The 12,199-nt window shown below is 36.9% G+C and overlaps 1 protein-coding gene across 2 annotated transcripts in view; it reads right to left on the bottom strand.

The window, feature by feature from the left end:
* The window catches only part of LOC5567409 (protein Skeletor, isoforms B/C), a 192,223-nt gene that overhangs the window by 33,069 nt on the left and 146,955 nt on the right, over positions 1–12,199 (bottom strand). For both annotated transcript variants that reach the window (XM_021854934.1, XM_021854927.1), the window contains exon 4: positions 7,630–7,741. In XM_021854934.1, the coding sequence (XP_021710626.1) occupies positions 7,630–7,741 (112 nt within the window). The remainder of the gene's footprint in view (positions 1–7,629; positions 7,742–12,199) is intronic.

Raw genomic sequence — 12,199 nt, 5'->3', positions numbered from 1 at the left:
CCATTGTAAGCCAGGAAGCATTTTTTCATCATTGCGATATATGTGGCAGATATAAACTGGTTTGGAACACGCTCTTTGTGAAGGCAAGCGAAATTTCTATAGTTTTGCATAGAAATCACACAAATTTCAGGAGATGCGTCAACTTCCAGCGTCACCAAAAACAAAGGCCTAAGGGTTTGCTGCCGAATGCTGGCTACAGAATTCGATTTGATTCGTATATGACTGAAATACAGCCATTTTCACATGAACACTCCAATATAAATTCGGATTCACCAGTGTCCTCTTCCGGGAGGACCATAATGGTCCAGAGTGCTTACGTTAGGCTAATTTCGTCATTTTGACCAGTTTGGAGACCAAAAACCTGCTTGGCATTTTTGTTTTCATGATGTTTAGTAAAATTGCTATAGAAAAACACTAAAAAACCAAGAGTTTTCAAGTCAAACAGAAGCGGAGAGGAGTATGGAGGGATGGGTCACCCCCTAAATGTTTTACACTAAACCCCTTTCCATAACTTGTTAAATAATTGGATTCGGATTACTATTGACTGATATTGAAGCATTTTTGTGAACTAAGGTCCATCCTGCCACTTTACGGGTTAAGAGTGGAAGATAGAAGCAAGTGAAAGATTTAACTACAAAGTACGAGGGAAGGGACGGGCCTTGGGTTGAACCCATGACCTTCTGCTTATGAAACAGAAGCGGTAGCCATTGGACCACCAACCCCGTTTTGAGTGGTCAGGTTACTGAATTATCCGCAAAACAAAAATTCAATGCTCACTAACGCCACCTGGTGGCAAAATCTCGAATTTTTTAACTTATATAAGGTACCGCGGGGCAAGTGGGTAAATGGGGTAAGTGAAAATAATTGGTATATTTAACTGAATATGTGAATTAACGTTTTAAACTTATGAGTGAACCTTTGAGGCCATTGAGAACATTACGTTAGGCAAGACATTTCTGATATTTTTCAGCCATTATTGCATAATAGAGCGAAAGATTGTTAAGCTGTCAACTATAACTCCGTAACCAGTTGGCAGCGTGCAATCTTATTTTAATATTTTCAGCGGAAAAAAAGTTGCGGAAAATAATTTTCTGTACCACTTCTAAGTTGTCTCCTCTGACAGTTTTAAACTGCAATAAAAAAAGTTTTAGAATTAATTCGACATATACCTAAAAATAACTAAATTGAAACACCGTCAATTTTCTAATCACGTGGGGCAAGTGAAAAGTTTCTCATTAGAGATTAAATTTGTGTTTTGGCTAGAATTCAACTTAAGTATACAAGGTTCGCAATTATCATAGAACAACAGAACGTGCTGATAATTCAAGAAACACTATACTCAAAGCGTTAAAAGCTATTATCATGGCCAAATCATGGAATTTTTCTAAAAAAAAGGCTACCAAATATTACAATATTAATAAGTTTACTTCGGACAGCCAATTAAAAGGAAGACGTTGGTTGAAAAGTTCCAATATAAGATAACGCACGGAAATCACGTGGAATGTCTATGTAAAGCTAGTTCAAAACATAAAAAATGGGGTATAGGTGTATCCACAGAAAAATACTTTATTGAAGGATTCCGTTTGATTTCTCCCGAAGAGTTATCCGACGTCATATCCGATTTTCTTAATAAATAACGAGCGGTGGAAATGCTACATAGCAGAAATGTAATCGCTGTCCCATGATGTAAGAACTAACATTGGAAATGTTGCAGTTATAATGTTGTCGAATCATTTCAACAAACATAACTAAACAGAAGAAAATTCAAGTAACAAGAATAAAATTTTCTTTGATTACATGTTACTTATGTTATTGTTCTTTGGGACGCCGTAACAGATGTTGAAGGTAATAGAAATCGTGAATATGACTGTTAGTTTAGTTAGTAAATGCCCCACTTGTAGAGCAAGTGAAAAGTAAGAACACGTTTTTCAAAAACTTTTCCTGTACGTTTTTCTTTAATTTCACATAAAAATAAATACCAGCATGCTGCGTACATTTGTGAGGGAGTCAAGCTAAAAAATATACACGACCTTATTTGTTTTAATTTAAAGTCTCTACACAGTTCGAACGAAACGTGTAAATTTCTGGGATATATAATGCACATAATTGGAGCGTGGAATATCATGGATATTTACATGATATGTCATGTAAACTTCAATTATATATCATGTAATCCAGCAGAATCCTGAGTGGTTACATGACATATTACACATTTTTACATGATTTCAGACCTAAATTTACATGACGTCATGTTTACATCGCATAAACGAAGTTTACATGACGTGTAATCTTCATTATTTTTAACAGTGTAGGATTGGAAGAATCCCACCTATGCGAAATCCATTACCCACTTGCCCCACGGTACCTTAATGTTAGCTCTTGTGATACTCAACAACTTTGCCAAAGACGCCATCTTTCTAAGTGCACACTAAAAAAATCTCAATTTTGACAGTGACACATTGGCAAGATCTGACTTAATGAACCATGACGCAAATTGAAATCTGATTCAATTTTACGTTATATGATAAAGAAACGCAATTATCAACTTTGTCAAATCAGCATTAGAACATTTCCGACACATTATCGCAATATTCAAATGCTGAACTCATTTTTGAGGCATAAATCTTGTAAATTTACAAGAACGTTGATACAACCAAGTTAGCTCCGGTGATCTCAAACGTCATCCATGTTTTGAAGTCAGACGAAATCATTACATTCCTCGTAATTGAATTATTTTTCCTTGCTACCATCGAAACAACAGAACTCAACAATATCGTAATATGGAAGCATCGAACACAGAAACAAATATTCATTGGAACTACCACCGAATAAACTGGACTTGTGACGATCAAGGGATGGGTGTTAAGATGGCAGTATATTGTCTTGGTGTATAGTGATCTGGAAGCCGAAAATATAGATATGAGATATAGTTTCACTTACTATATACATGATATACAGTGTGGAGATTATGCGATGTTTTCGCAAAGGTATTCTCTATACAGCGCACTATTTCGGATCGGAAGAAATATCGACGTTTCATTGTTTTTTTTCCTACTAGGATATCAAAGATTGTTGATTGAGGTTATGTTGACAACGAAAATACGTATACGGGTAAAATTACAAGAACGAATTATAACCGAGTAATTTTACAAATCTGTTTGATGTGGCCTCGTGTAAAAATAAGTTCAACCCCAATTTTGTGTCATTTGACTCGCTTTAATATGTCGGTCTTATATGACACAAAATTACACGATTTTTTCGAAGTGTGTGGTCTGGCTACTGAGCTATTCGCAATACAAATATTCCATTCTCACTAGCCGCCTGGTGGCAAAGACTCGAATTTTTTGGCTTAAGTAATGTTAGCCCTTGTGCTACTGAACAACTTTGCCGAAGACGCCATCTTTCTAAGTGGTCAGTCTACTGAGCTATCCGCAAAGAAAGAATTCCATGCTCATTAGCGCCGCCTAGTGGCAAAATTTCTAAACATTCGGCTTCAATAATGTCCGCCCTTGAACTACTGAACAACTCTTCCGAAGACACCAACAACCGTTGTACCGTTTTTCACCTACGCAGATGTGATCTATTATCCCGGATTGAACGCAGCCCTAAGGAACCGACTGCATCGATGTTTCAAATCAACAATCCGTTTTGTATATAGATTGCGATCCCGAGATACTACAGTAGGTAGGAGGAACTGTGTGTTTGGTCGAGATCTTCCAGACAACTATATCTACCGAATCTGCTGCTACCTTCGAAAGGGATACCTCCGAGAACTACCGCAATACATCCTGCAGCACCTACAGCAAGGTCAAATGCAACGCAGCCGGTCGTTCGTCGTACCACCCCATTCAACTCAACTGAGACGAAGTGTATTAGTACATGGAGTCTGCCTCTGGAACAACCTTCCCCTGGAGACGCGGATGAAACCTACAGTGCATAGTTTTAAACAGTCTTTGTAACCTAACAAACATTCCTTTTAAGACACCAATGTAATTTGATATTGTTCAAGATTTTCCTAAAGTTAAACATTTGTTTCTCCTTGACCTCACCTAAGCATAAAATGTAAAAGGTTTACGTATTTTCTAATAATAAAACTATTAAAACTATTAAACAAAATTACAAAATGTTGCATTCTTATCCCTCATGGTTCATATAGTGTAAATCAGGAAAAGCGCCCCTATTGACCAAGATCTCAACTAAAAGGACGATCCACAACTCCTAAAGATAGATCGTACTTAGCACTGAAACTTCGCCGAAGACAGTACTGTGGTATCTCTTTTGGCAATCGAGATATTCAACAACACCCCCAAAGTGATGAAATCCCATAAGCCCTGGGTCTCCTATTATGCCTCCCACCCAAGTGTCTAATAGGAGACCTGTCTCTGTCTGGGGCCTTCTTTACTTAGCCGAGTGGTTATAGTCTGCGGCTACAAAGCAAAGCCATGTTGAAGGTGTCTGGGTTCGATTCCCGGTCGATCGAGGATCTATTCTTAAAGGAAATTTCCTTGACTTCCCTGGGCATAGAGTATAATGGTAGCAGCCACACGATATACGAATGCGACAATAGCAACTTTGGCAAAGAATGCTCTCAGTTAATAACTGTGGAAAGTGCTCTTACGAACACTATGCTGAGAAGCAGACTCTGTCCCAGTGAGGACGTTAATGCCAAGAAGAAGAAGATGAAGAAGAAGAAGGAGACCTGACTGTATTAATATTTTCATTCTTAGTTTAAGAATTATAGAGATGGTCAGTAACTCCCCACCGTCCCCAATCTATTTGTAGCATGCGAGATAATACAGTGTCCGTATTCTGATGGTGAGTTTTCCCGGCATTTCCTCAGTGGCGGCGCATTCCATCCCAATTTCCCTAAGCATGTTATCGGTCGTCATACCACACACACTAAACACAAAAGAGAAATCATGGCAAATTGCGCTCTTTTTCTCTAGAAGCAGCCCGTTTGTTCTCTTTTAATACCGGCTACCATGGCAGGGAAGACAAAGTTCTTTCACAACTTTCAATGTGACGTGAGAAGAACATTTAGTGCTCGACTTTATTGTCCGCCGGTGGAGTAGCTAATGTAGCGAGCGTGACCAAAAGAGTCGTTCTTTGATAACGATTCAAATTTTCTCTTGCCGCTTTTCTACCCTGTTTCGTTTTCCGGGTGCGAGGATGGAAGGGGTGAGCAAAGGAAAAAGGACGACACTATTTTCCTCGGTACACCCCATTGCGTCTGCGCCTCCCAGAGAATGCCCACGATTTGTGGGAATGATAAATTCCAACATTTTGTACCCGGCTGTGCAAGGATGCGGAGCGTGGTAGTAAACATTTCTTATAGTGGGTAGTCGAGTGATTTAAGTCAATCAATTATAGAAATAGGTGAGCCATTTGTGATTTTGTGGAGCACTGTTCTGCATTATTTTGAGTATCGTTTCTAGATTGAACTCTGTGAGTTAATCATATCAATTTACCTTGTAATTGAAGAGTTTGTTTATTTGTTTATTAATTAACCCGTCGACTAGCAGCATCATTTTTTTACAACAAAAAATATTTAAACAACCATATATTTTCTGTTTATCAATATCTTTGCACCATTTTTCCACAAGTTTAACAAAATCTTTTACTTTGGGAATTCGTGTCGACTTTGATCATTGGTCATCTGGATCCGGAGATATTTCGAAATTCTTTAGGGAGATATTTGAAGTAAACTGATTAGACAAAATTTACTCGCTTATTAAGCTTTATTGAATTTTGTGATGATTGTGACTTTCACTTGTTTAGTTTTGTTTGAAAATGGCACACTATTATATTTTTAAATTTAACATAAGAAAAAGTTTTTGTTACAAAACTTTTTTTTTTGAAAAGTGCCCATCTCGCGTTGTATGGGCGGTTGGTAGTAAACATAATTGCCTATCTTGAAACAAATTGTCATTAAAACAAAAATGGCCATATTTTTAAATCAACATTAGGTTTTTTAGAACACAAATAAGAATGTTCATTCAAAAATTTAGAAAATAACTACATCACTTTTTTGTAGGAGTTATCATTTCTCGATAACATCATATTGAAAAAAAATCGGGTAAAAAAGTTTGGCCCGTTCCAAACGACAGTCCATATAAATTTTGGAGAAAAAAAAAACTAAGTGTGCAAAGTTGGCCACAAATCCACAATATTTCATTGAAATCTGAGAGGGTGCTGTCAACTCGGAATACGATTTGGCGCGAAATGGGTCAATAGTCTAAATACCCGTGAAGAGATGAATAACAAAATAATGATGAAATAAGGACAAATTTTGCAATCATATCTAGTTTAACTATTATTATGTTATTAATTTATGACATTAAATATTGCATCAATTGCAAAACATACAATCATAGTGAAAATCTTCACTGGTCTATTATCCTTGAGAGTAATGCAATAAATAATCATAAACAAAATATACTATCATGGTAAAATTTGTTATTTGTCTAAAAATACTAAAAAAAACAATAAATATCTAAAGAATAAGAAGTTTGTTGCTTATTTTTTGCTTTGCATGTTCAACAGCTACGGATGCTACTGCAAACCTATGGAAGGTCCCGTAGCATTTATTTATCTGTTCTGCTGTTTTTAGACATTTATATTCTACTTTATGTTAGGCGGTTGGGATGGGGAAAAGGAGGTAAGTTCTCTGTGATCAGATTATGTGTGTTGCTCGGGTGCACCCGGCCAGGGACAACCGCAAAACCACTGAGATGAAAAGCTCCCATCGGGATATTTTTGGAAATGATTTTATTTTACTGGAACGGCTTTAGGTACAAATAATTGTATGCTGAGAAAAAGGTTGTTTTGTCTCCGTTTTGCAACAACAAAGGATCGTGTGTTCCTCGAAATACACTTGTTTGGTTATGAGAATTTATTAATTTGGCTTAAAATACACACTAAATTTGTTCGTCAAATCTTGTCATTTTTAAAATGATTCATCTTTTTTCTGGCGTTACGTCCCTACTAGGAAAAAGATACTTAATGCCCTGACAAGTCGTGAAAATTTCCAGTCCGTAAAGATCCGCGACCGGTGGGATTCTAACCCACGATCCTCAGCTTGTTCTTGCTGAATAGATGCGCGTTTACCGCTACGGCTATTTGGAAAAAAAAACTTTATCTTTGTGAGAGTGACCTCAAACTTTTGCTCGATAGTGTATGTAAGCAAGTCACTCAAAAAAATCTTGATCAATTAAGGTGAAACAGTTTGGAATCAACTTCTAAGATTGCACTAGCACTTCAAAGGCACAAATCTCGCGAAGAAAGCATCCGTCAACAGTGCGCTTTTTATTTTGGCTTTGTGCACTAGTAGAAAGCTTAAAATAAGAAGATCAGGAAAGTTTGCCTATTATTTCTCCAGTTTTGTGCCTTTGAAAACGCGAGTAGGGTCACAAGTCGGCCATTGTGACGGCCATCTTTGGATTTCGAGATGTTTCACCTTAAATCAACCGTGCAAAATTATAAAGCCTTACCAATTCATAGCTTAAACTCCGCACTCATTAGGATAAAAAATTGTTTCCTGACGGTTTCGAATGACAACCACATCGGTTTTCACCGTTGGCTAAATATTTTATGAATTTAATATTAGGTATACGATTTTTAGAATCTTACCGTGAATCGTCTGCACCAAACCGACAACCAACGGATGTCACGAATGCGTTTGCCCATTGGTAACTTCAGGATAATATCTGAATTTTCGTGCCTTCCTAGTGATGGGGGCTCTCTGCAAAAATAAAAAAATATAGTAATGATTAATAACATATTGGCTTATAATAATCATATCGGATAAAAAATCGGATCGGAGTATAAGTGCAGGGGACTGACACGGCTGTCATCCTGCATACATTTCGGCTGTTCCTCACATCGTTTTGGTACTTCGCGTTTTGGTACCGTAATCTGGGGTATCATTGATCAGCGGGGTAACATTGATCGGAATGACTCACCTCATCAAAAGTTCGTATTATCATTAACTGATGAAACATTTCCGAATCATGAATGGTGCTTCTCTTTCTTATATTCATGAGCTAATAAAAGTTGATATTTTTGTGAAAAATGCGTTTACCTGATGCGTAAATTTGTCAACTTTTCGAAATAATGATTTAAATGGTTAAGGATGACACTACGGAAGATTCATGTCTCACATAAGTTCTGCAAACGATATAAGCAAGCAAAATGTGGTTCTTACTAAAAATGATATCGCCGAAAACGATTCCGTTGTCAAAACGTTTATAAGTATACTCAATTAGGCAACATTACCGAATTACTATTAGGAATGTAAAATTTCCTTAGGAAATTGCCTACCTTTAGGCGTATTCCGCTGTTCGAGGTGTTTTTGATTTTAAAATAACTCAATAAGTAAATGACTTGTAAGCGTTTGCCCTTCATATTCGGCTTCAGGGGCAATGATTTAAGTAAGTAACGACATTTTCAGTATTACCGAACGTTGATTATATAGGTGATCAATGTTACCCCATATCAACTAAATCAAAAAATCGCCTAAAACATTTTTTATAACATGTTTAAATCTTTCGATAAACAAAATACAGTATATAGTCTCGAGCTATGGGTGGCAGTACTTGTTTTAAAAATATAAAACCTGCAACATTTGCATTTTCAATCGAAAAATTGAAGAAACATTCAGAAAAATGATCAATGTTACCCCGGATTACGGTACGCACTTTCTGGTCGGTTTGCCCTAACCTTGCTCCTGATTTTCGAGTATACGGCTCATACGCTGCTAGCGCTAGATTCTGGCAATTAAACATATCGCATTGAATCGTCGTATTTGATGACGCTTTTCAGCGAGGTATCATTGATGTCTCCTACCCATAAAAACATATGTTTTGTCCCTCCCAAAATAATCAAAACAAGAACACCGGGCGCCATGATGAATTGAAGTTGGGTTTGTTGAATATTGGCTCATGCCACCTCCCTGTATAACAAGAACAATACAACAGTGATTCTCAACCTTTTTTGAGTCGTGACACCTTTCAAGGTTTTACAAATGTCCCACGGCCTACAGAAAAAAAAAAACATTTTTGAAATCTGAATAAAATTGATTAGAAGAAAAATATTAACCATGTCAATGTTTGGGGGAACTGTGGGTAAAATGAACAGGGGGGGAGGCATAAATACGATAAGCATAATGGATGTTTGGCATAATGGTCGATAGGCATAAATTTTGAAATTGAGATTGAAATCGTTCATGTAAAAAGTGAGCTGACTTTTTCATAATTGTGAAGGGCTTCAAAAGACCAAAAGTGTGTCCTTTTAAATGCGGTTGTCTTGGTTGTCCTTCATAAACCATGCTGAAGGTATCTTAGTTCATTTCCTAGTCGACCCGGGATCGTTTTCTTTTCTTCACTTCTTTGGTCAAAAAGTATAATCGTGCTCGTGTATCATGTACCAATAAGAATGCAAAATGTCTACTTTCGCAAAATAAACTTTTTATTAATAAAGCTGAAAGTGCTGCTAGAACACTACATTTGTATTGGGGGTGTACTGCCAAGAATAAGAACGATGCTGTACATGACTTGCTGCTCATCTTTTGAGTTTGGTTGTACATATACAAACGGCAAATGTTTCATCAGTGTTTATCCCTTCTTTCAGTTGAAGGCTGTTCTTTATAGTTATATTGTTGACAACATTATTGTTTCAATCAGAATATTTTTTTCTTTTATAAATAAGCTGTTCTTTCGAGACATGCTCATTCAATAATTAATGTCATTATTGCTCTTAATATTTTCATCATACATTCCCTCTTCTTTAAATCGTTGGCTATTCTTAATGTTAATGTAATGACTGGAGGAAAAGGCCGTTAAAAACCTTTTTTCGTTCATATGCTGTTCTGTGAGTTCTTGGTGTTCTAATAGTTAGAATTGTAGATGTAAATATTTTCATGCAAAAATTGTCGTTTCAACTTGCTTTTGAATGCTTATGTGAAACCAGGATAGACAATCGTCACCGTCAAATGGAAAATGTCGTCGACGAAACTAAAAAAATAATTGTCATCGTCACTCAACCAGCGTTGGATGACGATTTGCTGCAGTGGTTTGCCACAAAGGCTCGGCGTCATGACGAACAAATAAGCCTCCTTCGTTAGGGTCGAATCTTCGTTCGGGAGCACTGAGCCGACTAAAAATATGAACCGTGGCGTCGATAGGTTAAGAGCCAAAACGTGAACGGAATTGAACAAACGATCTCTGAATCGTTACCGTCACGCGCTTACCAACAGAGCTGTTTTTGAAGCTTGAGGAGTATGGGTTGAATCGCCAATACAAGCAATTCTGAGATGGCATTCGCCGTTTTGTGCAAAGCAAGCGAATATACAATAAACGCCTCCTTCGTTTGAGAAAGGGGAGCGAACGGAATGAAGACAAAGTTGTTCGTTGACGATTTTGGATTGACGATCGTCGGGCATTCTTTCGTCGATGATACTAGTGGTCCCGGCAAACTTCGTCTTGCCATCAACTAGGCTATTGAAAAACGCTATGGAATATTCCATACAAAATGACAGCTCCGTTCACGCTCGTTTGTTTCCAAATTTCCCGGTGAATATTCTAAGATTTTTATACACACGAACACGTCGAAACCCTTGATAAACAAAACGGAGAAAGACTAATTTAAATCCGTTGACCCGTTCGTAAGTCATTTCGTGACATACAAGCACCATTCCATTTTTATTTGTATAGAAGATATAGATAGATGCTCAAATCTTTAGTGCCGAGTGAGATTTACTGTGAAATGTGATGAAAAAGAAGTTAAATTGCGTGTGCCCCCTCTGAAAGTGGGATTTATTTAGTTATTTAGCATTTGCTAAAAGAAACCGAGAGGTGAAAAATAAAACATATTCAACATTTCTTGGTTTGTTTGGGCAATAATTGTGCTTCAAATTATATTTAGCCAGTTTAATCATCATACCATAGCATCTTATGAGTGAATCCATGGAGATAATTTGATTTGAAAATTAATATGGCGGAACCATAATTGATAGATTATAATCAACAAATGCTGTTTTGTCATTTACAAATAAGGACACGCTGTTATGAATCGTCATTTGTGTATGTAAAATTGCCTTAATAAATGCTGATTGAAGATGATTTAGCTTTTTTTCGCTTTTTATGGTAACTAAGCAGCATTCAGCAAAGTTTGACAGTTTGAAGAATATACGAAAAAAATGATATTAGTTTTGCATTTTCACATTAGGAATAAGTGTTCTTCGGTAATAACGTAATATTAGTGACGTTATATTGGTGTAGCAAGTATTGAATCTGCAATGCTAATGGTGTTTTCGCATATTATGAGCTCAAATACTGATTTGAGATGTATAAAGTGGAAGACATGTAGTTTAAAAGCAGCTAGTTATGACAACAAGGAGTATTATATGAACCTTTCATCATAGCTGTAACAAATAGGAAGCGCTCAGTCACGGCATGTAGTTTCAATAAGGTATTGTATGCTGCAATAAAGCTGGTTTTGTAGCTACAAAATGTTTGTTTTGCCTCTAAAAGGTTTTGAAAACAGCCAAGAGCTAAATTACAAAATATCATCTTTTGGCAACGTTAAATGTCGCCTCTCACTATTATAGCATTCACGTAACTGTCATAAAACATCAATAAATCCACACGAAAGCCAAGCTGTTGTTGAATTGTTACTTGGGCGATAGTTTTAATTAACTGTAAGATCGAATGAATAAAAAACAGGGATAGGTCAGGATAATTTGCATTACCTAGAAGCCGCCGAATGAATTTTCAAATCGAATGGATTGTTAGTTTTCGACTAGGATAATTTGCACAAAATCCGTTTGTGAAACACAGCTAGAAAGAACAGCCTTTGATTAAAAAAAGGAAGAAACACTGATGAATGTGTTAGCCATATGAAATAGTAGTAAATGATCAAATGTTATGTAAGCTCAACGACGCTTTCGGCCTAACGACTCTTTCGACCCTTTCGGCCTAATGGCCTTCGGCCTAACAGCAGTAGCTTAGACCTGCACCCATGTTATTTTTTTTTTAAGGCACTCTGTGCTTGTGGCCACTACTGTGCCGGAATCAGTTGATCTATAGCTTCTTTACCGATGCAGATCTATTTTCAACTTATTTATATTTACATCTATCTTCACTCTCTCCTACTCTTTTACTCTCACACCGAGCAGGTAGAAGAGAGCTCTGTTGTTAGTGAG

This window comes from Aedes aegypti, chromosome 1 (genome assembly GCF_002204515.2).
Source record: "Aedes aegypti strain LVP_AGWG chromosome 1, AaegL5.0 Primary Assembly, whole genome shotgun sequence".
Classification (NCBI taxonomy): domain Eukaryota; kingdom Metazoa; phylum Arthropoda; class Insecta; order Diptera; family Culicidae; genus Aedes; species Aedes aegypti.
This window is presented reverse-complemented; position numbering and strand designations above follow the sequence as displayed.